At 44.9% G+C, this 27,969-nt stretch overlaps 1 protein-coding gene across 12 annotated transcripts in view; it reads right to left on the bottom strand.

Moving 5' to 3' along the window:
* The window catches only part of LOC129865218 (filamin-C-like), a 99,684-nt gene that overhangs the window by 24,180 nt on the left and 47,535 nt on the right, over positions 1 to 27,969 (bottom strand). For 8 of the 12 annotated variants that reach the window (XM_055937811.1, XM_055937809.1, XM_055937810.1 and 5 more), the window contains exons 4-21: positions 19,718 to 19,868; positions 14,344 to 14,462; positions 14,118 to 14,195; positions 13,828 to 13,990; positions 13,337 to 13,537; positions 12,734 to 12,856; positions 10,849 to 10,986; positions 10,521 to 10,647; positions 9,999 to 10,135; positions 9,089 to 9,282; positions 8,659 to 8,916; positions 8,106 to 8,229; positions 7,738 to 7,898; positions 7,550 to 7,640; positions 7,152 to 7,321; positions 5,599 to 5,716; positions 4,920 to 5,182; positions 2,754 to 3,351 (exon numbers count right to left, since the gene is read on the bottom strand). In XM_055937811.1, coding sequence (XP_055793786.1) covers positions 2,754 to 3,351; positions 4,920 to 5,182; positions 5,599 to 5,716; positions 7,152 to 7,321; positions 7,550 to 7,640; positions 7,738 to 7,898; positions 8,106 to 8,229; positions 8,659 to 8,916; positions 9,089 to 9,282; positions 9,999 to 10,135; positions 10,521 to 10,647; positions 10,849 to 10,986; positions 12,734 to 12,856; positions 13,337 to 13,537; positions 13,828 to 13,990; positions 14,118 to 14,195; positions 14,344 to 14,462; positions 19,718 to 19,868 — 3,214 coding nt within the window. The remainder of the gene's footprint in view (positions 1 to 2,753; positions 3,352 to 4,919; positions 5,183 to 5,598; positions 5,717 to 7,151; positions 7,322 to 7,549; positions 7,641 to 7,737; positions 7,899 to 8,105; positions 8,230 to 8,658; positions 8,917 to 9,088; positions 9,283 to 9,998; positions 10,136 to 10,520; positions 10,648 to 10,848; positions 10,987 to 12,733; positions 12,857 to 13,336; positions 13,538 to 13,827; positions 13,991 to 14,117; positions 14,196 to 14,343; positions 14,463 to 19,717; positions 19,869 to 27,969) is intronic. The other 4 variants (XM_055937819.1, XM_055937816.1, XM_055937817.1 and 1 more) reach the window with 1 other exon arrangement.

The following is a 27,969-nucleotide window of genomic DNA, read 5'->3' as shown; positions in this document are numbered from 1 at the left end:
ACGATGCTGTGAGGATTACATTTACATTTACATTTAAGTCATTTAGCAGACGCTCTTATCCAGAGCGACTTACAAGTACATAAATTCATACTTTTTTGTACTTTTTTGTACTGATCTGTTTGTTGATGGGTACAAAGCCGAGAACAGGCAGAGTAGCCTTTTCATCGAATCTGGCTCTCTTCACCTTGAATTCAGCGAGCGTTGTGTTCTTGTATTTTCCATCTCCATGCAGCTTAAGGAAGTGTTCTCTTAGTTTTGCCGGTGCTAGACTAGAATTGCTCAACTTGGCATTGCAAATCATGCAGTTAGGACGCTGACTCCCATCACGTTCCGTTATACATGTGAATCCATATTGTACATATTCGTCCGACCACTTTCTTTTTTTGCTCGACATAGTAAGTATGAAGGGATTAAAATATTAAGAAAGAAATCACAAGACGTACCATCACGACAGTCACAAGTCGACTACTGAGCGCACCAAATTCCCTGCAGCACAGATAGGCCACGCGATGTAGCGTGATCACCTGCAGCCAATGATGGCCAAGCGGGGTGTGTCATCACGAATCATATGAGTCGGATGTGTGTCTTGACCTCCGCCGAACCCAGGTTAAGAACCACTGCTTTAATATTTAAACGAAGACGAAAAACACTTGACAAAATACAAAACAATAAACGACGTGAACAAACGAATGAAAACAGTACCGTGTGGCGAACAAACACAGACACGGCAACAATCACCCACCAATAGTGAAAACAGTCAACCTTAATATGGTTCCCAATCAGAGACAATGACAAACACCTGCCTCTGATTGAGAACCATATTAGGCCAAACAATAAACCCAACATAGAAACACATAACATAGAATGCCCACCCAGCTCACGTCCTGAACAACTTAACAAGACTGAACAAAGGAAATAAGGTCAGGAACGTGACATACAGCAACAACTAGATCATCTGCAACAGTCCTGTCAGATTTGATATGTTCCAGAAAAGATCCAGATGTCAGGGAAACCGATATCAATTTTTACTGGGCTCCACTGATGTAAAAGACAAACACCTACACATCATTTGGGACCAAAAATCTGCTTCACAGGAAACTTCAACCTGGCTGTGAAACTTAAAGACAAAGCGAGGTGGGCTTTCTATGCAATTAAAATATCTCTCAAATTAGACATACCAATTAGGATCTGGCTCAAAATATTCAAATCAACAAAAGATTGCACTATACGGCAGTGAAGTGTGGGGTCCGCTTATAAAACAAGAATTGGACAAACACCAAATTGAAAGACTTCATGAGGAATTCTCTGAGAGCATCCTAAGAGTACAGAGAACAATTCTAAACAATGCATGCAGAGCAGAATTAGGCCAATTCCCTCTTCTGATTAATATCCAAAAAATAGCCACCAAATTGTATAATAATTTCAAAACAAGTGACCCCCACTCCTACCACTACAAAGCCCTCAACTGCCAAGAGGTGACTACAGAGAAGAGTCCCCTCAGCCAGGTGGTCCTGAGGCTCAATTCACTAACCGCTACCAACCCAACAAATCCTCAGGACAGCACTCAGAAAATCTGGCCCAACCAAATTATCACAAAGGAAAAATAAAAATATATCACCTACTAGAAAACCCCCACAAATAATCAAAGTAAACTTCAATGCTAGTAAGTTGCTAAACAGATTTCGATATATTTTATACCTAAAGGCGTCATAAAATTCCAAATAAATAGCTAAATGATCCATGACATGACCATCGTAAAACAATTCCATATGTCAGCTTAGAACCCGCCCCCCAACGGCTTAGACTCTAAAGAATTCATTACAAACAGTCTAGTATATTGCTGTCCTTGACCATCGTCGCTATATGTTTACTTTGACAATGTAAGTGTTTACTTTCCCATGTCAATAAAGTATACTGAATTTAATTGAGAGAGAGAGAGAGAGAGAGAGAGAGAGAGAGAGAGAGAGAGAGAGAGAGAGAGAGAGAGAGAGAGAGAGAGAGAGAGAGAGAGAGAGAGAGAGAGAGAGAGAGAGAGAGAGAGAGAGAGAGAGAGAGAGAGAGAGAGAGAGAGAGAGAGAGAGAGAGAGAGAGAGAGAGAGAGAGAGAGTAAGCACTGGGCAAGCAAGGGGAGGGATAAAGGCAGGAAAGACTGCTTTTGTGCTTTGAAGCACAATGGAATGCAATGACAGGGGGATAGAGAAGAGATGGAAGTCTCTTGGCCAGAGCTCTTGGTTCATTTTGCTTTACTGTGACATTCACCCTGTGTTTGATGTAATGGCTGGCCTGAACTCAGTCAAGAGTTAGACTTGCAGTCTATTCTCTATATAGAGCACTTCTTTTGCACCATATAGGGAACAGGGTGCCATTTTTGGATACAGGCAGAGTCTTTTGAACAGCAGGGATGTGGTAGCCTCTGATTTAAGCTACAACCTTTATATGACAGTTACTTATACTGTATTTGGCACCGCAATTACTCCTTTTATCTCTGAAAATATCTCTTCTATGTACTGTTAAGGAAGTAGGCTACAGACTGCGTCTTTTATGAACTATAGACTGTCTTTTTAAGTCCTAAACCTTGATGGAATCACACAGAAGCTATTCAATGAAAATCCTGTTTGAATTCTGTGTCAAATAAGTGCAATGAGGCCTAAATTCTGATTCAGTGAAAAACAATCAAAGTGAAAAGCCTATTGTCCGTCATCGTCATCGCCATGATGATGATGACGATTATCTACATTTGTGAATGTTCTTACCTCTCGGTTCCACTCCTGGTCCGTACACCTTCACCCCGCTGGTATCCACGGCTGGGTCCACCTGCACACGGGCGGGGAACTTGGGCACGGCGTGCCCCCCGTATTTAATGGTGATAGTATACATGCCATGGAACTGTGGGATGTACATGATAGAATAGGTCCCATCACTGTTGTTCTGAACACGCACCTCCGCCTTCGACCCCGAATCAGAAATAATCTCAATGGTCAGCTCGGCGTCCCCAGCCTTGGCGCAGTCCACTACGAACGACCCTGCCTCGTTGACCTTCCCTCTCTCCAGGCCTGGCCCGCTGGCCGTGACCTTACTGGGGTCAAACACGGACTGTACCGTGGCCTTGAAGGGGGAGCCGGGGATGTGCTGCTCGGCAAACAGGATGTTGATGGCGTATTCGCCGGGCTCTGTGGGCAGGTAGGAGACAGAGCAGGACCCGTCGCCGTTGTCCTGGCACTCGATCTTGGCCTCGCATGGCCCCTCCACGGTCAGGCCCAGCCCGCCGGTGCCCGCACCCTTGGTGTCAATGGCGAAGGGGGCCGGCTTGCCCACCATGCCCCCCTGGAGGCCTGGGCCATAGGCATGCACCTGAGAGACAGCAGGGGGGAGAAACCATTAGACTAACAGCTCAGAGGGGGTGGTTAGATCGAAATGGGTGCTCTATGATACAAATAAAATGAAGCACACAATATTAAGCGCTTTTGGAATTTCAGTAATAGAGCCATCAGAAGTGAAGAAGTTACAGGAGTCTCATCTGACAAATGGTTGAAAGATGACTGCATCTGACCAACATGAAAAATGCATATGTCTATGACCACAATAACTATTTCAGTTCTTTCTCTGCATGACCGGCGTATTCTAAACCTTCCCAGTAATGCTTTCCGAGAGTGATGGCGCAGTCCAGTGACTGACATACAGCTCATCCTGTTTGGCGGTGGGGAGGGGGAGGGGGGATGACGTATTGGGGAACATCTGGTGAAGGGGGTCAGGTGTGTTATGGTCCAACGCCCCAGTCCCACATGGGACAGCAGTGACCTCACCGCCTGACTCATCTAACTGCGGCTAAAGGTAAACACTCACTCACACACATACTATCTCTCGCTGTCTCTTCACACACACACACACACACACACACACACACACACACACACACACACACACACACACACACACACACACACACACACACACACACACACACACACACACACACACACACACACACACCTTCTGGCGTTGGTTAATGATTGGTACTCTCTGGATGAGTCTTGGACAAAGCAAACAGCCCCCAGGTGATCAGAGTGATGAATATGTTTCATTATCACTGTATTACACTTCTACTGCTCCTGGACCTGTCTGTCTGACTCCGGGGGACCAGGGGACCAGGGGAGAGTCAGGGGGGAAATAGCACAGTATGGAGAAACTGTGCCAAGGGAAGACGTTACTATACTAAAGACTAACTGGGAAAGAGGATGGATGGGACAAGAACAGAGGGATAGAGAGGGAGATGGGGAGTGGGGCAAAGAGAGAGAAAGGGAGATGAAAAAAGGGACAGAGAGGGGGGGAGGAGATACTCACTACTAAGTTGGGACACACTGGGTTTGAGTTAGACCCTCACAGACAGTTGTTAAATGGAAACGGAATGCAATGATGTGTGTCATCAGACAGGAAGCCTCCTTAAGTCATGTACTAATGGAAGTTCCTCCCTATAGCTCTCCACGGGACCACCAGGACTGCGACCCTACAGGCCCTAAAGAGACTGATACAGTACATGCAGACTGGACCAAGGCCAGGTCTTCCTTACCGTCTAACCCCATGCAGACCGGACCCATCGCTCTATAGAGCAGCATACAGAGTTGTGAAATTTCTGAACATTCCTTCCAGCATAGCTCAAAGTGTAAAAACCCACTAGCTTTATCCATTTAATCTTTTGGGGACGTAATCTCAGCTGCACTATGTATTCTACAGTGCTTACTGTACACTACACAGGTTTTGTGTGCGTGTGTGTGTGTGTGTGTGTGTGTGTGTGTGTGTGTGTGTGTGTGTGTGTGTGTGTGTGTGTGTGTGTGTGTGTGTGTGTGTGTGTGTGTGTGTGTGTGTGTGTGTGTGTGTGTGTGTGTGTGTGTGTGTGTGTGTTCGTCTCAGGTGTATCCTACCTTTGAGGGGTCAGGGGGCATCACCCCCTCCACAGTGAAGGGGCTCCCAGGCACAGGGTTCCCATCATAGCTGATGTCCACTTTGTAGGGGCCCTCCTCAGGGGGAATGTACTTCAAGGTGTGCACTTCGTTGGCCGTGTCAGACTCCAGCTTGCAGGGGATTGGCCGACGAGAGGGCGAGGTGATCTTCACATCCAACTTGCCCTGGCCACCGACGCCGTGCGTGCTCACTGTGAACTCCTGATCCTTCCCAACGTCGACCTCTGTAGGTCACACACACACACACAGGGCTATAGCCTACATTCCTGATAGGCACCAAAGTGAAAACAATAGATTTTAGTTAACAGACTGAAATGATTAGATACCTAGGGGATCATAATTATTTTCTATATGCCTATAGAGCCAAGCCATCATACAAAACAAATACTATACTGTCCTTGGTGCATCGGCCAAATAATTCCTTGGCAGTATTGAATATCACGAGGGCCAGTTGATTTTATATAACCTCTTAAAGGAAGTAACTGTTAGAAGAAGGCCAACGTATTTTCTGTGGCTGTGTGTTCTGGGGAAGACAAATGTGTTGGAGGACGGGAGGTCAAACTCTTCCAGGTGATGAACGGTAGTTTATTTCCTGGTCAGTTTCTTAGTAAAATGAGAGTGCGTGTGGGGGGGTACTCACTGTTGTTCAACCCCTGAACTTTGACCTTGTTGAGGTCAAGGGGCGGCGCCACAGTGATGTTGAAGGGGCTCTTGGGAATGGGGTCACCGCCGTGGCAGATTGAGATAGACATGTTACCCTGAGAGATGGAGAGAGAGGGGGGAGAGACAGAGAGGTGGAGAGAGGGAGAAAGGGGGATAAGAGAGAGCGAGAGAGATATGAGAGCGGGAGAGAGAGAGGGAGATATGGTGGGGAAAGAGGGAGGGAGAGAGAGAGAGAGAGAGGATATGGAAGATGGACAGAGACAGAAAAAGATGAATGTGGTTGTTATATTATGACATATGGACATACTGAACATATACTACCATTCAAAAGTTTGGGGTCACTTAGAAATGTCCTTGTTTTTGAAAGAAAAGCACATTTTTTGTCCATCAAAATAGCATCGAATTGATCAGAAATACAGTGTATAGATTGTTAACATTGTAAATGACTATTGTAGCTGGAAACGGCTGATTTCTTATGAAATATCTACGTAGGCGTACAGAGGCCCATTATCAGCAACCATCACTCCTGTGTTCCAATGGCACGTTGTGTTAGCTAATCCAAGTTTATAATTTTAAAGGCTAATTAATCATTAGAAAACCCGTTTGCAATTATGTTAGCACAGCTAAAAACTGTAGTGCTGATTAAAGAAGCAATAAAACTGGCCTTCTTTAGACTAGTTGACTATCTGGAGCATCAGCATTTGTGGGTTCGATTACAGGCTCCAAATGGTCAGAAAGAACTTTCTTCTGAAACTCATCAGTCTACTCTTGTTCTGAGAAATGAAGGCTAACAGAGGCCCATTATCAGCAACCATGACTCCTGTGTTCCAATGGCACGTTGTGTTAGCTAAGTGTATAATTTTAAAAGGCTAATTGATCATTAGAAAACCTTTTCTTTCAAAAACAAAGACATTTCTAAGTGACCCCAAAATCTTGAACGATAGTATATGTATACAGACTTCTGCAGCCTAAACATTTCAATCACCCTCTTACCAAGGCCTTCCTCCCCATTTTAACCCAAAAACACATCATCCAAAAAGAGGAGCCAGGAAATAACTCATACTTCAAACAATACAGATTTTAACGAGATTGTGAGGAATCTTGACCTTATGTGAACTCATACCTGTTGCAATGCAGTGTAGCGCACGGTGTAGGAGTAGTCATGGTTACATACCTGTTGCACTGCAATGTAGCGCACGGTGTAGGAGTAGTCATGGTTACATACCTGTTGCCCTGCAGTGTAGTGTGCGGTGTAGGAGTAGTCATGGTTGCATACCTGTTGCACTGCAGTGTAGCGCACGGTGTAGGAGTAGTCATGGTTACATACCTGTTGCACTGCAGTGTAGTGCACGGTGTAGGAGTAGTCATGGTTGCATAACTGTTGCACTGCAGTGTAGCGTACGTGTAGGAGTAGTCATGGTTACATACCCGTTGCACTGCAGTGTAGTGCACGGTGTAGGAGTAGTCATGGTTGCATACCTGTTGCACTGCAGTGTAGTGCTTGGTGTAGGAATAGTCATGGTTACATACCTGTTGCACTGCAGTGTAGCGCACGGTGTAGGAGTAGTCATGGTTGTCAATGATCTCAAAGTCTCGGACAGCGTCCCCTTTGGCTGCTCCGGTGAAGTGCACTTCAGGCTTGGCCTTGCCCGCTCCCTTGGTGTAGATGGTGAAGTGGGTGGGCTTACCTACCTCCACACCTAGGCGTTGTCACACAGAGGGACATTCATGATCAATACAACTGATCTAGTAATCAGTTGCATTAACAGTCATTAGCATATAATTAAATAAAACACCAGAATTGGACATTGATGTCCATTGTTTTGTAACTCTATAGTCATTATAGCATCATCGTTTACATTATTGTATGTGATTTTGATCTATTGGCCATGTCGGCAGCTTGTTACCATGATTACTAGAAGTTTCACCTGTCTTGTTGAGTCCGGGTCCCTCCGCCTTCACCTTGTTAGCGTCATGAGAGGGGTCCACCTTAATTCTGAAAGGGCTGATGGGTATTTCCTGTGGCAGGGGTCAAAGTGGGGTCATTGTTATTGTTTGGTTTCATAATAATGAAGCTAAAAATTCAAAATGGCGGTGTAGTTTCTCTTTCTCTCACATGGTCAGCGAACAGCACCATGATGGTGTAGCGTCCGGGGCCGGGGGGCATGTACTTCACTGTGAATGTGTCGTTGTCGTTCTTGATGATGTCAAAGTCGATGTCGGCCTCCGCGGGACCAACCACGCCGGGAGCACACTTGATGCCGATACTGACATCCCCTGAGGAATGGGAATGGGAGTGAAGGGGTCCAGGATTAGGAAGGGGGTAAAAATTGGAGTGGAAAAACAAGTAAGATTGTTTAACATTAAGAAGGCAGATGGCAAGAAAATACTAATCAGTGCTAGAACCCACTCAACAACACTGTCGGCTACAACTTTGAGTAGTGAAGACCCTTCTATGTGTTGTATTTCTCTGTTGCATCTCACCTTGTCCTGCCTCGCTGCAGTCCACAGTGAAGTAGGTGGGCTCGTTGGCCTTCAGACCTGACTTCTCCACACCTGGACCATACACCTTCACATTCTCTGGGTGGCTGCCCTCTCCGATGGTCACCTGAGACACACACACACACACACACACACACACACACACACACACACACACACACACACACACAGCAATGAACGTACATTACTAGTACCAGAACATTGTACAAAACTGTATACTATCTTTGCAAATGCACTCTAGAGTCTGAATATGCTATAGAATGCTGTAAGTGATGTATGTATGTACTGTATGTGTATCTACCACAGGGCTCTTCAACCCTGTTCCTGGAGAGCTACCGTCCTGTAGGATTTCACTCCAACCCTAATCTAGCGCACCTGCTTATAATAATTAGCTGGTTGATAAGTTAAATCAGGTTATTTACAACTGGGGTTGAAATTAAAACCTACAGGAGGGTAGCTCTCCAGGAACAGGGTTGGAACACCCTGATCTAACAGGTATTTATCTACAGTCTGTTAGATGGGTGGTCAGTCTTACCCTGAAGGGACTGTTGGGGACGTTGACCTCTCCCCAGGTGATAATGATGGTGTGCTTGATGGGCTTGGTGGGAATGTAGACACAGAGGAAGGTGCTGTCTCCGTTCTCTGTGATCTGGATGTCGATGGGGAAACCCTCTGCATCCTGGGCGTATATCTTCAGCTGGCCCCTGCCGGCTCTACTTGTATCAATGGTGAACTCTGCTGGTTTGTTGACAATGCAGCCAATCGGTTCCAGACCTGGGCCATAGCTCTTCACCTGCAAGGAGAGGGCATTCCTAATGCTGTTATGTCATCCTTATGTAGCCTCTATGTCATTATTACGTTACTATGACAGTATGTTACCATTCTCTTACTGTTACGTCACTTTATTATTCTGGTTCTATAGGCTGGCAAGCTGGTGGGGTAAATATGAAGGGGTGGGGTCTAACCTTCTCAGGGAACACGTCATTGGCTGTGAGGAGGATGTGGGCCATAAAGGGGCTGTCCTTGATGTCCTCGTCGTCACAGATGACGTGAACAGCGTAGTCGCCAGGCTCCGTGGGCCAGTAACGTACGTCACATGACCCATCGCCCTTATCATCACACTCTATCTTAGCTTGCGACGGGCCCTCAATGGAGAAACCTGGGGATGAACAGAGACAGGGAGAGAGATATAGGTACACATTATATAGAGCTGGGTAGAGTTATAAGCTCACACACACACACACAGAAAATGCACACAGGCACAGATACACTGGCAGCAAAGAGACAAACAGGCATAGATGGCAACAGACTAAGAAATATTGGCAGGTTGTTTTTTTTGTCGCTTCTGATGGAGGTAGAAGATAGAGAAGTAAGAGTAAGTTCATCCTAATTCATATAATAACTGTGATGAGGTGAATCATCAGGGGTCATGACCTTTTCCCTCAGCTGGTAGGTCAGACTGATCATGTAACAGGAAGCCCTCAGGCCTTGCGCTGGTTTCCGTGACAAGTGACCCCCAAAATGTGGGCTTTAATCTCTCCAACTCTCCAACTGCTAACAATTACAGACAGCCTCCAGTGTGTGTGTGTGTGTGTGTGTGTGTGTGTGTGTGTGTGTGTGTGTGTGTGTGTGTGTGTGTGTGTGTGTGTGTGTGTGTGTGTGTGTGTGTGTGTGTGTGTGTGTGTGTGTGTGTGTGTGTGTGTGTGTGTGTGTGTGTGTGTCTGCCTGGAAATGGAATCTGTGTAAGTTGCCTGACAGTCATGTCAGAATTTCAGTGGAAAACAGTCCATCCCCTCTGGCCAATATAATAATGAGACAGCATTCTGCAGCTTTATCCTGGGTCTTTCTCTTCTAACAGCCGTCTGTAAGACTTACCCAGAGTTCCCACCTCTGTGCCGATGGCCTCCACCACAAAGTCAGCTGACTTCCCCACCATGCCTGTCTCCAGGCCCGGCCCCCACGCCCTCACCTTCTGGGGCCCCACGTCCTCACTCACCACCACCTCGAACGGGCTGCAGGAAATACACACACACACACACACATGCATGTTAATGCAGACACATAGATACATAAACACACATACTGTACAGTCAGGGGTGGTCTAGTCAAACAGATATCCTCTACAGCCCCATTGACTGTAATGTCAGTAAAATTAACGTAATTGATGTTGGACAACAGTGATATTTCCAGTTCCACCCCCCCCCCCCCCCCCCCCCCCAGCCATTAACCTCCAAGGAATGCAGGAATGTAAGCTTCATAACATGACTCATTACAGGTCATTTCGGCTCCTTTAAGTTATTTCAACAACTGGAAATCCCTTAATGGTTCAGCCCACTGCCTTTATAGCTTTCATGTGGTTGTGCCCACAGCAGAATAGGGGGGAGGATAGGGTTTCACCTGCGTGGGATGGTCTGTCCGCCCCAGGTGATGGTGATAGTGTATTTGCCAGTCATGATGGGGTAGTAGTCACACTCATACACCCCTTCTCCCGCGTCACGCAACTTCACAGGCTCCTCTAGTCCCTCTGAGGGGGTCACAAACAGGTCACACACACAGCAGCTCAGAGGTCAACGGCTAGCCACAACATACAGTAAGTAGCCTTCAACTAGACCATTGAAAAGCATTACGTTTCATGAAGAGTATTTATGCCCTTATGAAACCAATAAATGAACTTGGTGGCAAGTCATAACAACATGAAAGATTACACTCATATCCACACACTCACTTGGCCCCTTGACGGTGACCTTGAGCTCTCCGCTGCCGGCTCCCTTGGTGTACACCTTGAAGTCAGCCACCTCTTTCACCCTCACCCCCTTAGGCTGGAGACCTCTCCCTGAGGCCCGGCACACGTTGGGGTTGCTGGCTGTGGGACCACCGAGGGGTAACGGGGTTAGACAAGAAGATAACAAGATACACACTCATACACACACAGGCTGGGGCAGAGGTTGGCTGTTAGTTCAGTCGGTTGAATAGTGGTGCATGAAGCACAGTCTGCATGGGCTGCCAGGGAAGAAGCAACAGGAGAGATGGACATTGAACAGGAGTTATAAACCCTGCAGAACAGCTAGACAGAGAACAAAGACGGGTTACTGTAAAACACTGGGCTTGAATGGATAAGATTGGCAGAATGAAAACAAAAAGACACGTTTCTGGAAAAGAAAGGTTTCTGGAATCATTTCTATGCGCTTGAATACAATGACGTTACACGGTGAACCTCTAGTTAGATGGCAAAACATTCCAAAGAAATATAGCTAGCATAACTATGCTAACATCTTGAGTTATGACGCCGCAGGCTTTTAATTAGCTAATTACCAGTGCTGTAATAGGACTGTAAAAATGTCTTGGCCACAGAAAACATTACAGCATTTTTGTCAAATTGGGAAGAAATAACCAGCTAACTCTCCCAAATCATCATCATTTTAGACCGCTTAAGTTTATAAATGACCAAAAGAAAAACAAGGAAAATAAAATAACAGATTTATGGAAAACCTCTTTATAGAGAGGCTGTTATTAAAATGGGTTATGAAGACAAACAATGTTATTGTTCTGTTATATTATGAAAAAGCTTTTGAAAAATGTCAGTTAACAGTGAAGCTAAAAATGGAGGAGCATTTGCATGTTCAGTGTTAGTCAGAAAAGATTAAATTGTAAATGGCTGACTGAACACAGAGCGTTTGCTTTGGTCTGGGGGGGATGAAGATGAGGATGAAGATGAGGCAGACAGTGTAATGAGGTATGTAAGACTCAAACACGTCTGGACGGTCACGCTGACTTTCGCTCTCGTCAAATGAAACAAAGGTCAAAGGTTAAGACAATCGATTTTCGTTTGACTTGAACGAGATTGTTTGTTTCCGGGTTAATTTTTGAATCTATCATTAAAAAAACGGTGTTATGGTACACTAGGGTGCTGTTGTTTTGTTAAAATCTATTTTTGTTAATTGGTGGGTGTTGTTACTCATTAGTTCTGTTCTAAATCGTCAAGTCAATTTAACGTCACACATGGAAGAAATCAAATCACATGTGTTACAGGATATTAAGCCAAAGTAGGCTACAAACTGGATAAAATGAAAGTGTGTGGGATTATTTGATAACTTTTTTGATATGCAGTATTCGAAGATTATTGCAATAAGACAATGTTGGAAGACCAATTGTAATGTACTTCTATTTTTGAAGCAGGTGATGTACAGTAAGTGTGTGACCTCTGTGTGTTGAAGACCTACCGAGCGTCTGTAAAGGTGACCGTCCAAAACCAGCCATCCACATGAATGGATGATGCTGCCTCTGTTGTTAAAATGAGGAGGAACTGCATTTCTTTCTCCCATTCACTCTCTTCATTTTCTTTCATTCATGCATTCTCTCTCTCTCATCCTTTCATTTCTTCTTTCAGTTACACACTCATTCCCTCTCATTCTGTCTCTTTGGAAGATGCCTGAGTTGAAGGGGGGGGGGGGTGAAGCCACAGAGGGCTAAGCGCCAGCACATGCCATCAAGCTGGGGACCCCCTGGTGCGATGCGTCAAGGGGGTTGGTGGTATAGTTTTGAGTTTAGGGGGGGACCAGGCTGGCGCAGGTAGGCTCCAGTCTCTCCTCCACGGGCAAGCCTGTACTAACTTGGTCGCCTGGGTTTGGGCGGTGTTGGGGGGGGCACTCTCTTGGCCTTGTCTGTGGGTGGGGTGCGTATGGACTGGGGCACTATCTGCACCGGAGAGCCGGGGGGTAGGGAGCTCGGTGGAGCTGCATGGAGGAACAACAACGACATGACACACACGCAAGAACAGGACAGGATCACTCTGGAGAACCACCAGAATCCACAGCTTAGAACCCTGCCTCCCCAACACTCAGAACCCATCCAGAGTCCTCCCACAAACCAAGAGTTCACCAACCCTAACTCAACAATTTTCAGAACAACCCAAAAGACTTCAGACCATGCCGGTGGCCTGTCTGTTATGGAGATCAAATGTCTAGTTGTGAGGTCAGTCTAGACATCAATACTCAATATTACTCAGACTAGAAGGAGAGGGAGGGAGTCAGATAGTGGATTACTGTAAAAAATCTGTACAATCAACAAAATCTGTGTGTGTGTGTGTGTGTGTGTGTGTGTGTGTGTGTGTGTGTGTGTGTGTGTGTGTGTGTGTGTGTGTGTGTGTGTGTGTGTGTGTGTGTGTGTGTGTGTGTGTGTGTGTGTGTGTGTGTGTGTGTGTGTGTGTGTGTTACCCTCTGAGATGTGGACGGTGAAAGGGCTTCTGGGTATCTGCTGCCCAGCAAACGTCACATAGATAACATGAGACCCCTCCAGGATAGGGCAATAGGTGCAACGGAAAATACTGTCCCCCTTGTTTTCCAGAATGATCTCCACGGTGTCTCTTCTGCCCTGGGAGTCCACGATGATTACACCCACGTCTCCAGCACCGGCACCTGGGGACAAAAAGAGATGAACTAACACCTTCTACTGTGTGGTCAGGGGACAGAAATGGGCGTAACACTGGAGGACATTAGAGAGAACGAATACATACATGTACTTTGTCATCATGATTGAAATAATAAATATCAGCTAATATTGCAAAGCTAATGATCATTCTAAAATATCCTCAGATTTACTTACAACCCTATTGACGAAACTAGGGGATTTTAATAGGAAAGGTAGATAGATGATCTACTTCCATACCATGAACATGGTCCTCCCCAGATGTGTATGTGTGTGTTACCTGCTGTGTAGATGTCGAAGTAGGTAGGCTTGTTAGCCACGTTGCCTACAGGCTCCAGTCCTGGTCCTCTGGCCTGCACCTTGTTGGGATCTCCCATGGCCTTGGACACACTCACCACGAAAGGACTCCTGTCTATGTCCTGCCCAGCGAACAGCACCTTCACCTGGGGAGAGGAACATGGATAGACCCCTGTTAGACCGCTGGAGGAAATCCTAAACTACTGAAGTTTATAAACTGAGATTTCAAATATTTTCCAGTATATATATATACAGGTACTGTAAGTGTGTTACCTTGTGAAGGCCCTCCACTTTGGGCAGGTAGATGACAGAGTACGTCCTGTTCTTGTCATTGTTGGGGATCACTCTGGCCTGGAACAGAAAGAGAGGGCCGAAACCGGAGGAAGGGGAGAGATAGAAACTGAATGTGATGAACTGTGTGTGCAAATGAACAGCAACTTCAGGACGGAGGAGTGAGGGATTGAGGAGTTAAGGGTTAATATGAGTGAGAGTGCTCCACCTCCTCTGTGTGTCCCTCTGGGTCCTCCACGTAGACCAGCACCTCCCCTAGCCCCGCCTCCACTGTCTCCACGATGAACTCAGCCGGCTTCAGCACCATGTTACCTCTGGGCTCAATACCTGACGGGGAAAAGGATGGAGACAGTAAGCAGGAGTACAGGACTAGATGTGAGAGCCCTCTGTCACTTATTCTGTGCTGACAGGTGTAAACAGGATGAAACACCTTCCTTTTCAACAATAATTCTTGCATCTAATATACAGAATAAACCAGATGGCCTTTGAGCTATTGAAACTTTAGAAGATGTAGATTGTTAAGGAAGTCTATTTTTTACCTACATTTGTTTTGTTATTTTTTTGTTGGGGCGGTGCATTGTCCATTTCAAATTCTATGTTTATAAAACATATACCCACCCGTAGGCTGTCACTCAAAAGAAGAAACATACATACAGAGTTTAAGTAAGTAATAATACATTCAGTACAAACAGGATAGGAAAAGAAAAACAAGTGGGCCTCCACCCCCAACCTCCCATCCCATTCCTCCAACCACACCCAGCCAACATGCCTCCATCCAACCCCGGGTCCTTAGAGTGCAAGAGAAAGAAGAGCACTATGTTTTCTGTCAATATACCTGGTAAAATATTGGTTAATTAACAACTGTAAAGGGGGCCCTATCAAATTTGTGATTTTTCCCCAGATTATGTTTTCTCAGTTTTATTTTTCCTTGTTTTAGATAGTTTTTCACTCTCAAAATTACAATTGTTCATAGAGAAACAACGAAATTGGATGTTCCGAGTCCATATCTATGGTTAAATTACATTAGAAGACCATTCTTTGGAGGTCTGGAAGCAAACTAAAAGTGAGTGTAATTCCCCTTTAATTGTGCATCTGGACATTTAATTGTGCATTTAGCGAGTGAGGAATGTGCTGTCTAATGTGCCGGTCTAGCGATGGTTCTATACTGCTGCTGCTCATTTCATGGCAAAATGATTGTTATTATTGTTTTTGTATTCTTTAGCGGGTGTATCAGCTTTAATATTGCAATTAGATTGTGGCTTCTATCATTGTAATTGTCTGCATCATTTACAATCCCCCATATATTAATTTAAATAATATATACAGTGTCTTTTAAAAGTATTCACCCTCCTTGGCCTTTTTTTTGCATTACAACCTGTTATTTAACTTTATTTTTATTTGGATTTCATGTAATGGACATACACAACATAGTCCAAATTGGTGAAATGAAATGAAAAAAATTACTTGTTTCAAAAAATTTGAAACAATAGACAACGGAAAAGTGGTGCGTGCATATGTATTCACCCCCTTTGCTATGAAGCCCCTAAATAAGATCTGGTGCAACCAATTACCTTCAGAAGTCACAGAATTAGTTAAATAAAGTCCAACTGTGTGCAATATAAGTGTCACATGATCTGTCACAGGATCTCAGTATTTATACACCTGTTCTGAAAGGCCCCAGAGTCTGCAACACCACTAAGCAAGGGGCACCACCAAGCAAAGGGACAAAGTTGTGGAGAAGTACTGATCAGGGTTAGAATATAAAAAAATATCAGAAACTTTGAACATCCCACAGAGCACCATTAAATCCATTATTAAAAAATGGAAAGAATATGGCACCACAACAAACCTGCCAAGAGAGGGCCACTCACAAAACTCACGGACCAGGCAAGGAGGGCATTAATCAGAGAAGCAACAAAGAAACCAAAGATAACCTTGAAGGAGCTGCAAAGCTTCACAGCGGAGATTGGAGTATCTGTCCATAGGACCACTTTAAGCCGTACACTCCACAGAGCTGGGCTTTACGGAAGACTGGCCTGAAAAAAAGCCATTGCTTAAAGAAAAAAATAAGCAAACACATTTGGTGTACGCCAAAAGGCATGTGGGAGACTCTCCAAACATATGGAAGAAGGTACTCTGGTCAGATGAGACTAAAATTGAGCTTTTTGGCAATAAAGGAAAACGCGATGTCTGGCAAACCCAACACCTTTCATCACCCTGAGAATACCATCCCCACAGTGAAGCATGGTGGTGGCAGCATCATACTGTGGGGATGTTTTTCCTTAGCAGGGACAGGGAAACTGGTCAGAATTGAAGGGATGGGTGGCGTTAAATACAGGTAAATTCTTGAGGGATACCTGTTTCAGTCTTCCAGAGATTTGAGACTGGGACGATGGTTCACCTTCCAGCAGGACAATGACCCTAATTATACTACTACACATCACTTGAGTGGTTTAAGGGGAAACATTTAAATATCTTGGAATGGCCTAGTCAAAGCCCAGACCTCAATCCAATTGAGAATCTGTGGTGTGACTTAAAGATTGCTGTACACCAGCGGAGCCCATCCAACTTGAAGGAGCTGGAGCAGTTGTGCCTTGAAGAATGGGCAAAAAATCCCAGTGGCTAGATGTGCCAAGCTTATAGAGACATACCCCAAGAGACTTGCAGGTTGTAAGGCAACAAAATAGGAAAAATGCCAAGGGGGTTGAATACTTTCGCAAGCCAATGTAATTTAAATAATTTTTATGGAAAAGTTTTCAAATAACAAATAAGATACAAATGATATACTTACTCATGATATACTTTTGCCAGGTAAGCCTACTTTGTAGTTAACCTGTTGGGGATGGGGGCGCTGTTTAGACTATTTATGCTAATTGGGTACTTTTTTAAACGGCTTCCCACAAAATCCTTGATCGTACAATATGCATATTATTATTATTATTGGATAGAAAACAGTCTATAGTTTCTATAGGAGTTGAAATTTTGTCTCTAAGTGGAACAGAGCCCATTCTACAGCAATTTCCCTGACATGGAGTCAGATTTGAGAAATGTTGGCCACTCTTCTGAAGTCAGTTAAAAGGGCACTTTCGTTGCTATGACTATACGGACACTTCTTACGTCTTCCCCTGGATGCCTTTACGTGATGACGATTCCAACGGGGTCGATTGCGCGTTCACAGGCCCTACAAATGAAAAAACCCTGAAGCTAGTCATTCTTTGGGAGCTGCGTCATGAGCCTAGAGGACACCGGCGCGCACCTGTTCCAAGCGTTAGTTTAGCCTGTTATATTTCTCCGGTCATCTTTTCACTCGTTATAGGAGTTAAAAACATCATAAGGTAGTTAATTTAAAGCGTTTTATAGCAATTTATATCCGTTTAGTGCGATTTTGGGACATTTATTTTTGCAACGATGTGAAAAGTTGGGCACGCTTTTCAGTTCATCCCGAACGCAGTTGACATTTCCACATGGCAAGAGGACAGCTTTCCACCAAAAGACGATTTCTCCCAAGAAAGGATCCTTTGCCCAAGATACTGATGGAAGAACAGCTCAAGGTAGGACATTTTTATTATGATAAATCGTGTTTCTGTCGAAACATTTTAGTGGCTTAGGACGCCATGTTTTTTGACGTAGCTTCGCTTGGCGCAAACTGTATTGAAAAGTAAGGATAAATTAAAAAATGTAATAACGCAATTGTATTAAGAATTAAATTGTCTATCAATCCCTGTCCACCCTATATTTTTTAGTCACGTTTATGAGTATTTATGTATAAGAGTAGATCACTGTCTAAGTGGCGCAAGGACTTTTTCTTTACCAGCTTGTCTACATTTCACATTGTCTAACCATGATTTTGGTGGCTAAATATAAACATTTTCGATCAAACTGTATATGCATGTTGTAATGTGATGTTACAGGAGTGTCATCGGAAGAATTCTGAGAAGGTTAGTGAAAAAATTAATATCTTTTGGCGATGTTGACTTTTATCGCTCACTTTGGCTAGAATCAATGCTGGGCTGCTAATTGCTATGTGCTAAGCTAATATAACGATTTATTGTGTTTTCGCTGTAAGACACTTAGAAAATCTGAAATATTGTCTGTATTCACAGGATCTGTGTCTTTCGATTCGTGTATGCTGTGTATTTTTACGAAATGTTTGATGATTAGTAGTTAGGTAAACACGTTGCTCATTGTAATTATTCTAGTCCATTTGTGACGGTGGGTGCAATTGTAAACTATGCCATATACCTGAAATATGCACTTTTTTCTAACAAAACCTATCCCATACCATAAATATGTTATCAGACTGTCATCTAATGAGTTTTTTTGTTGGTTAGGGGCTATAAATATCTTAGTTTAGCCGAATTGGTGATGGCTACTGGTGTTGGTGGACAAATAAAAGATGGTGGATTATGCTAATGTGTTTTTAGGTAATAGATGTACATCTTTACATATTGTGTCTTCCCTGTAAAACATTTTAAAAATCGGAAATGTTGACTGGATTCACAAGATCTGTGTCTTTCATTAGCTGTATTGGACTTTAATGTGTGAAAGTTAAATATTTTAAAAAAATATTTTTTTTGAATTTCGCGGCACTGGTTTTTCAGTGGGGGGGGGGGGGGGGTGTGCCGCTAGCGCCACGCTGATCCTAGACAGGTTAACATTCAATTGAGAAGGTTTTGGGGAAAGTATTTCTGTCAACCCACAAGACGGTTATCACATCAACTGGCTACACACGGAGAGATAGACACAAACGTGTGCACCACACAGACAGACAGACAGACAGACAGACAGACAGACAGACAGACAGACAGACAGACAGACAGACAGACAGACAGACAGGGGCAATGTTTCTGGAAATTAATTGGCAGATAGTGTTAGGTTTGGCTTTTTAAGCCAATAGAGGCGGGATAATGTCAATGTTGAGCAATGTTGTTCATTGACTAGCACCATTCATTCTTGCTGTCAATTACAACTGTATCCACTTGCGATTAGGAGAGAGGGAGGTGATTACCATCTAAGAGCAAAGATCTTTTTTGGCGGCAGTGCTGCCTGCCAGTAGTAATCATCTCTGATTGATTGAGAGAATCAAGGAGCTATCATCGTGAAGTAACATAATAGATGCAAAGCATTGAATATATTTACATTCATGCACTTCGAAATACTTTTTGTAACTTTGCCCAGAAACATTTAACTGCAGGGCCACATCATATGGAGGAATGTGTCAACCTGATTTAGGGGACACAGTAAACAGTTGGGAGTTGGGGCCCATTTCATCATCAAATATTTCCCTGGTGTTTAACACAGTCCGTGAATAAACTTAAAATGTGTAAATTGATGATTCGGATTATGGGATGCCAAGGTCATATTTTTCCATATTCTGTTCCAGTTAAAGGGTTGTTCAGATTCAATTACATCTGTGGACCATATTTTTTAATGGCTAGGTCAGAACATGAGCTTTCCAATAGTTGTTTATATTTTATAGAGGTCAGTCCTGTCGGGAGACCAGATAATTTATTTATAGATAAAGAAGTTAAAGAAGTCTTTGAAGGAAGTCAGTCGTTACATTCCCAGTCTCTCTCTCTCACCTGGTCCATAGGCCTTGGCCATCTTGGGGTGCAGAGTTTTGGAGCGCAGTGGGGCACCAGGCTTCAGCTTGGACTTGGGAAACTGGGACAGGTAGGTCATCACCGAGTGCTCGTCCACATTGGGATCCACGATTTCCTCAGGGGCTATCACCTACAGAGAGGGAGAAGACAATAGACAGTGCACAGGGTCAAAGGTCATCATCACTTCCTGTTTCTCTATGGATATACTCACAAGATATAAGATGCATGTCTCTAACAAGGGGAGTCGTTGTCCACAAAGCGGCATGGCGTCGTTTCTAGCTTCTGCCTATCCTTTCCTTGAATTGGTGGATACATCTTATTATTGAAATCCTTTTTTGAATATTATATGAGGGTTGTTGACTTCAACCGCCTGTATTCAATGGAGAGAGAGGCTTCGCTTCTAGCCTCATTCCATGAATATGCATAGCAATCTCGAGACAACTCCGATATCAAGTGTTGTTTCTCAAAGTTGAAGTGATGTCATGTTTCCTACTTATATTAGTACACTCGAAACAACTTAAGAATTACAAAACTGCTATTTGATCAAACAAACCTAATGTAGCAAATAATCCATGAATGTGTTTGTTGACAAAATGTTACACCCTCTCATTGACCTCCATACAAAAACTCCTTGATTGGTGGGCGAAACAACGAAAAAACGCCTCCTGCTGGAGGGATACAGATTTTCCACCGAGTTGGGCCTCTCTCTTCCTCTTCCTCTTCCTCTCCGTACACAATCAAAGCCTCATTCAATAAGAAGAGGGGGACAGGAAGAGGCGCAGCACACACAGGAGTCAAAGGTTATCACATCACTTCCTGTTTCTCCTAACACACACAATCAAAGCATGATTTAATAACGTTATAATAAATATTGTATTAACAACAACTAACCCGAGGATAAAGAACTTACTTCAAATGAATGCACATCAAAGAGAGACATGAAATAGACATAGAGCCTGTAAAGTTGATGTAAAACAACAGGCTGGTGAAAGGACCGAGAAAACCAGGGCAGTGGAATCAAAAGCAGCAGCTCTGATGGAATGAAAAGCTAATTGTATTGTCCTACATCACAATGTGTTTTCCTTATGATCGCAGTGGAAAGAGGGGGTGGAGAGGGGGAATAGAAATACGAGAAATGCCACCAGGAAATCACGTTGGAGTAGTTGAATGTTTTATTGAGAAAGAAAGTTCCCCTACATGGAGCTGGAGTGAGCTACAGGAGTGAGGTTTGAGTAGAGAGAACGGGGGAAAGGAGAAAGGGAGAGGAGAAAAGAGAGAGCAGAGGGAGAGGGGGGAGGAGAAAGCAGAGGGAGAAGGGGAAGAAGAGAGCAGGACAATGAGAGACTTAGAACAAGTGAAGAAAAGACATGGAAGTGATATAGAGAAAGAAAGAGAGGAGGGAAGGGGGAGATGTAAGGAAAAATATATATATTTGAGAGAGAGATAAATGAGCTCCTGCATTTTGTCAGCATGTTCTTTAAAAAAGATAGATTTAGAGTTAGATAAACTTGGAGTTTTTGTCAGGAACATATACAGGATGCTACCCTCTACAACATAACCTTCACTCCAAATCAAAACTCAGAAGCTTTAGAAGCTGCCTCCCGCTGTTCAGAGGTAATTAAAATACAGTTCCCTGTGTATGTAAAGAATGATACTGCAAGAAAAGATCACAAAATGAAGATCCATATGGAAAAGCAACCTCATCTTCCACACAAACCACCCCCTGGCATGGCACAGTGATATATTAGCACACTACCCCTCTATTAAGGGTAATATAAATCTCTATAAGTCTGGAACAAAATTGGTACAGGGCAACCCCAAACAGTTTCAGCTGGACTTTCACCTCATCAAAGAATTAGCCCAGCAGGAGAAGCTCTCCCTTGAGAAAGCTACCCCCACCCCGAGCCGGTCAGACCAGACCTCTTCATTATATAACCCTACAGACGAGCAACCCCAAGCGGAAAGTCAACCTCCCAGCACAGGGTACTACTCCCTCATTGAAATGAAGGATACATTTACCCAGCTGGATTTAAGGCAGGTGGAGCTGGAACAGCAGGTGATTACACTCCAGCCAGCACAGACCCAGACAACAGTCCAGAACAACAACACTCCCTTAACCAGACCCGGAGAGCTGGAGGTGGAGAGAGACATATCTGCACTCTGGTGAGAACTCTTCAACAATATAAAAAATAAGAGCAAGAGAAGCACAGAGCACTATCTGTCCATGGTGGCGGCTCTGGCTCTGGACGTGGCCCCCACCCCACCATAGTTAATCCCCGCTTCCGTGGCCTCCTCTCAATGGCTACCCTCCAAATTAACCCCACTGGACTGATGGGCGCCTCTGGACGGAGGGGCAGCACCGGACTGAGGGGCAGCAGTGCGTACAGGGCTCTGGAGACGCACAGGAGGCTTGGTGCGTGGTGCCGGAACTGGTGGTACCGGGCTGGAGACATGCACCACAGGGCGAGTGCGTGGAGGAGGAACAGGGCTCTGGAGACGCACTGGAAGCCTGGTGCGTGGTGTTGGCACTGGTGGTACTGGGCTGGGGCGAGGAGGTGGCACCGGATAGACCGGACCGTGAAGGCGTATTGGAGCTCTTGAGCACCGAGCCTGCCCAACCTTACCTGGTTGAATGCTCCCCGTAGCCAGGCCAGTGCGGCGAGTTAGAATAGCCCGCACTGGGCTGTGCTGGCGAACCCGGGGACACCATGCGTAAGGCTGGTGCCATGTACGCCGGCCCGAGGAGACGCACTGGAAACCAGATGCGTTGAGCCAGCTTCATGGCACCTGGCTCGATGCCCACTCTAGCCCGGCCGATATGAGGAGCTGGGATGTACCGCACCGGGCTATGTACACGTACAGTAGACACCGGGCACTCTTCCGCATAACACGGTGTCTGCCCGTACTCCCGCTCTCCACGGTAAGCACGAGGAGTTGACGCAGGATTCCTACCTGACTTTTCCACACTCCCCGAGAGCCCCCCCCCCCCCCCCCCCCCCCCAATAATTTTTTGGGGCTGTCTCTCGGGCTTCCTACCGCGTCGCCGTGCTGCCTCCATTCGCCGGTATCCCTCCGCACATTGCTCCATAGAATCCCAGGCGGGCTCCGGTACCCTCCCTGGGTCGACCGACCACTTGTCTATTTCCTCCCAAGTAGTGTAACCCAGATCCTCATTCTGCTGCCGAGCTAGCTCCTCAAAACGCCGCCTCTCTGCTTTCGCTGCCTCCAGCTCTGCCTTGGGGCGGCGATATTCCCCTGGCTGTGCCCAGGGTCCTTTACCGTCCAATTCGTCTTCCCATGTCCATTCCTGACATCGCTGCTGCTGCTGCTGCCGCTGTCCGTTGCCACGCTGCTTGGTCCGGTTTTGGTGGGTGATTCTGTAACGCTCATCGTTATGTGGAAGAGAGGAGGACCAAATTGCAGCGTGGTATGTATCCATATTTAATCGAACACTTTTTTTAACACGAACAAAACAATAAACAAAACGAAACCAACGACGCTACAGTCCTGAACATGTGAATCTAGACAACATAGAGCGCAACGAACAGGAATAATCACCCACAAACAAACAGTGAGAACAGCCTACCTTAATATGGTTCCCAATCAGAGACAATGACAAACACCTGCCTCTGATTGAGAACCATATTAGGCCAAACAATAAACCCAACATAGAAACACAAAACATAGAATACACCCACCCAGGTCACGTCCTGACCAACTAAACAAAGACTAAACAAAGGAAATAAGGTCAGGAACGTGACAACTAGAGGGGAGGATCAGACTACTGGAGGTGAGGGTGAGGGGGATGGCATGTGACAGAGAACAACCCACTAGAGAGGTGGCCACCCCCGCAGAAAAGCCGGCAGAACAGCCCACCTCAGCTCCCGACAAAAGTCTCGATACTACAGCAGAACAGTTCACACCAGACCCTGACCATATCATCGACATCACAGCGGGACAAACAAATGAAGAACCCCAAGCCCCCCCTGTCAGCCTCCCTGATAGCCCTCCTGACAACCCCCCCACACCCATTGAGGACATACACAAGACGCAGATTGTACTCCTTATGGACTCAAATGGGAAATATATACAAGAGGGAAAAAAACGATTTCCCAAACACAGTGTGTCTAAACTCTGGTGTCCAAACACCCAGCGCGCCCTAGACCTTCTGTCTGAGGACCAACTAGGTTCACCCAGACACATAATAAAACACACAGACACAAACGACCTGAGCGCACAGCAGGAAAGGGTGGCCACAGCACTGAAGGGAGTGATTGAAAAAGCTTCTTCTACTTTCCCCAATGCACAAGTGGTTATCTCCACCCTGCTACTACGTAAAGACTTCCACCCTGCTACCATACAGGGGGTAAACGCAAGTATTTCCCGTGACTGTGCCTCAAAACCAAATGTTTTCCTGGCCCACAACCTTGGACTTGAACAGCCTCTATGGCCAGGTCCAACTATACAAGGCAGCAGTGCCCACCTTTGCCCGGACTCGAAAGGACTTTGCTCTCTAACGCAGCCCCAACACTTCACACAGGAGCAACAGATCAACAGACACCCCGCCCAGACCAGCGAGACACTCTCCCAGACCTGCGGGACACAGCCCCCGGACCTACACATAGAGGACCCACGACGAGAGGACCTACACCCAGACAACAACACCACCAGCCACATACACACCCCCAACCAATCAACACCCCCCCAAAGTCAACCATAACCACACCCCATTTAGGACCCCTCAGATCAGATCCAAACACACCGCCCGGGCAACGAAGGAGTGGCTTCATACGAAGCATTTCAAGGTCCTGGAGTGGCTTAGCCAGTCTCCAGATCTCAACCCCATAGAAAATCTTTGGAGGAAGTTGAAAGTCCGTGTTGCCCAGCAACAGCCCCAAAACATCACTGCCCTAGAGGAGATGTGCATGGAGGAATGGGCCAAAATACCAGCAACAGTGTGTGAAAACCTTGTGAGGACTTACAGAAAACGTTTGACCTCTGTCATTGCCAACAAACGGTATATAACAAAGTATTGAGATAAACTTTTGTTATTGACCAAATACTTATTTTCCACCATAATTTGCAAATAAATTCATTAAAAATTCTACAATGTGATTTTCTGGATTTTTATTTTTTATTTTGTCTGTCATAGTTGAAGTGTACCTATGATGAAAATTTTTAAGTGGGAGAACTTGCACAATTGGTGGCTGACTAAATACTTTTTTGCCCCACTTTAAGTCACACATACGCCCAGGCCGTGAGCGGGCAAACCGGCCCAAGCCCCACACTTACACTAGCCCAAGCCAATGGCATGTACCAGATGCTCAGCAGGCTCTTCTCACACTTACTGACCTGAGGCCAAACCACACGACCAACAATATTGGACACTTTATGGAACACAAAGCCTTCACTCTCATCCTGGAATATCCAAGGCCTGAGGTCATCTGCCTTTGGCCTGAAGGGTAGGAACCTGGACTTCATCAAAGAAATCGGAAATACAGACATTGTCATCCTACAAGAGACCTGGTATAGAGGAGACGGACCCACTTGTTGCCCTCTAGGTTACAGAGAGCTGGTAGTCTCATCCACCAAACTACCAGGTATGAACAGGGAAGGAACTCAGGGGGTATGCTCATTTGGTATAGAGCAGACCTAACTCACTCCATTAAATTAATCAAAACAGCAACATTTTACATTTGGCTAGAAATTCAAAAGACCATGATCTTAACAGAGAAAAATGTCCTCCTGTGTGCTACCAATATCCCCCCACTATAATCCCCATACTTCAATGAAGACAGCTTCTCCATCCTGGAGGGGGAAATCAATCATTCCCAGGCCCAGGGACATGTACTAGTCTGTGGAGACCTAAATGCCAGAATCGGATAAGAACCTGACACCCTCAGCACACATGGGGACAAATACCTGCCTGAAGGTGACAGCATTCCCTTCCCCATATGCCCCCCTAGGCACAACTATGACAACATAACCAACAAAAATGGGTCACAACTCCTGCATCTCTGTCGCACACTGGGTATGTACATAGTCAATGGTAGGCTTCGAGGGGACTACTATGGTAGGTACACCTATAGCTCATCTCTTGGCAGTAGTACTGAAGACTACTTTGTCACTGACCCCAACCCAGAATCTCTTTGAGCGTTCACAGTCAGCCCACTGACACCCCTGTCAGATCACAGGAAAATCACAGTCTACTTGAATAAAGCAATACTCAATCATGAGGCATCAACGCCAAAGGAACTGAGTAATATTAAGAAATGCTATAGATGGAAGGACTGTAGTGTGGAAACCTATCAAAAAACAATTAGGCAACAACAAATTCAATCCCTTTTAGACAACTTCCTGGACTAAACGTTCCACTGTAATAGTGAAGGGGTCACTTGGTAGTAGAAAATCTTAACATTATATTTGACCTCTCAGCTTCCCTATCAAATCTAATAATCTCAAATAGAAAACCAAAGAAAATGAACAACAATGACAAATGGTTTGATGAAGAATGCAAAAACAAACAACACAAAGAATTATCTATCCAAAATGGAGATATGGGTAAACCACTTGTCCAATCTTTTTGGCTCTATAACAAAGAACAAACAGCAAAAACATATACATGATCAAATACAAATCTTAGAATCAACTATTAAAGACTACCAGAACCCACTGGATTCTCCAATTACCTTGAATGAACTACAGGACAAAACAAAAACCCTCCAATACAAAAAGGCCTGTTGTGTTGATGGTATCCTCAATGAAAAAATCAAATATACAACAAATTCCAATTGGCTATACTAAAACTCTTTAACATCATCCTTAGCTCTGACATCTTCCCCAATATTTGGAACCAAGGAATGACCACCCCATTCCACAAAAATGGAGACAAATTTGATCCCAATAACTACCGTGGGATATGCGTCAACAGCAACCTTGGGAAAATCCTCTTCATTATCATTAACAGCAGACTCATACATTTCCTCAGTGAAAACAATGTACTGAGCAAATGTCAAATTGGCTTTTTACCAAATGATTGTACGACAGACCACATATTCACCCTGCACACCCTAATTGACAAACAAAAAAACAAAGGCAGTCTTCGCATGCTTTGTTGATTTCAAAAAAGCTTTCGACTCAATTTGGCATGAGGGTCTGCTATACAAATTGATGGAAAGTGGTGTAGGGGAAAAACATACGACCCTATAAAATCCATGTACACAAACAACAAGGGTGTGGTTAAAATAGGCAAAAAACACACACATTTCTTCCCACAGGGCCGTGGGGTGAGACAGGGATGCAGCTTAAGCCCCACCCTCTTCAACATATATATAAACGAATTGGCGAGGGCACTAGAAAAGTCTGCAGCACCCGGCCTCACCCTACTAGAATCTGAAGTCAAATGTCTACTGTTTGCTGATGATCTTCTGCTTCTGTCACCAACCAAGAAGGGCCTACAGCAGCACCTAGATCTTCTGCACAGATTCTGCCAGACCTGGGCCCTGATAGTAAATCTCAGTAAGACCAAAATAATGGTGTTCCAAAAAAGGTCCGATCTCTAGGACCAGAAATACAAATTCCATCTAGACACCGTTGCCCTGGAGTACACAAAAAACGACACATACCTTGGCCTAAACATCAGCGCCACAGGGCTGTGAACGATCTGAGAGACAAGACAAGAAGGGCATTCTATGCCATCAAAAGGAACATAAAACTCAACATACCAATTAGGATCTGGCTAAAAATACTTGAATCAGTTATAGCCCTTTATGGTTGTGAGTTCTGGGGTCTGCTCACCAACCAAGAATTCACAAAATGGGACAAACACCAAATTGAGACTGCATGCAGAATTCTGCAAAAATATCCTCCGTGTACAACGTAGAACACCAAATAATGCATGCAGAGCAGAATTAGGCCGATACCCACTAATGATCAAAATCCAGAAAAGAGCAGTTAAATTCTACAACCACCTAAAAGGAAGCAATTCCCAAACCTTCCACAACAAAGCCATCACTTACAGAGAGATGAAGCTGGAGAAGAGTCCACTAACCAAGCTGGTGCTGGGGCTCTGTTCACAAACACAAACACACCCCACAGAGCCCCAGGAAAGCAACAGAATTAGACCCAACCAAATCATGAGAAAACAAAAAGATAATAACTTAACACATTGGAAAGAATTAATGTCACGACTTCGACCGAGGCAGGCTCTCCTTCCCGTGCGGGTGGCGTTC

The sequence above is a fragment of the Salvelinus fontinalis genome, chromosome 11, assembly GCF_029448725.1.
Source record: "Salvelinus fontinalis isolate EN_2023a chromosome 11, ASM2944872v1, whole genome shotgun sequence".
Classification (NCBI taxonomy): domain Eukaryota; kingdom Metazoa; phylum Chordata; class Actinopteri; order Salmoniformes; family Salmonidae; genus Salvelinus; species Salvelinus fontinalis.
The sequence above is the reverse complement of the archived record's forward strand: the minus strand, read 5'-3'. Positions and strand labels throughout refer to the sequence as shown.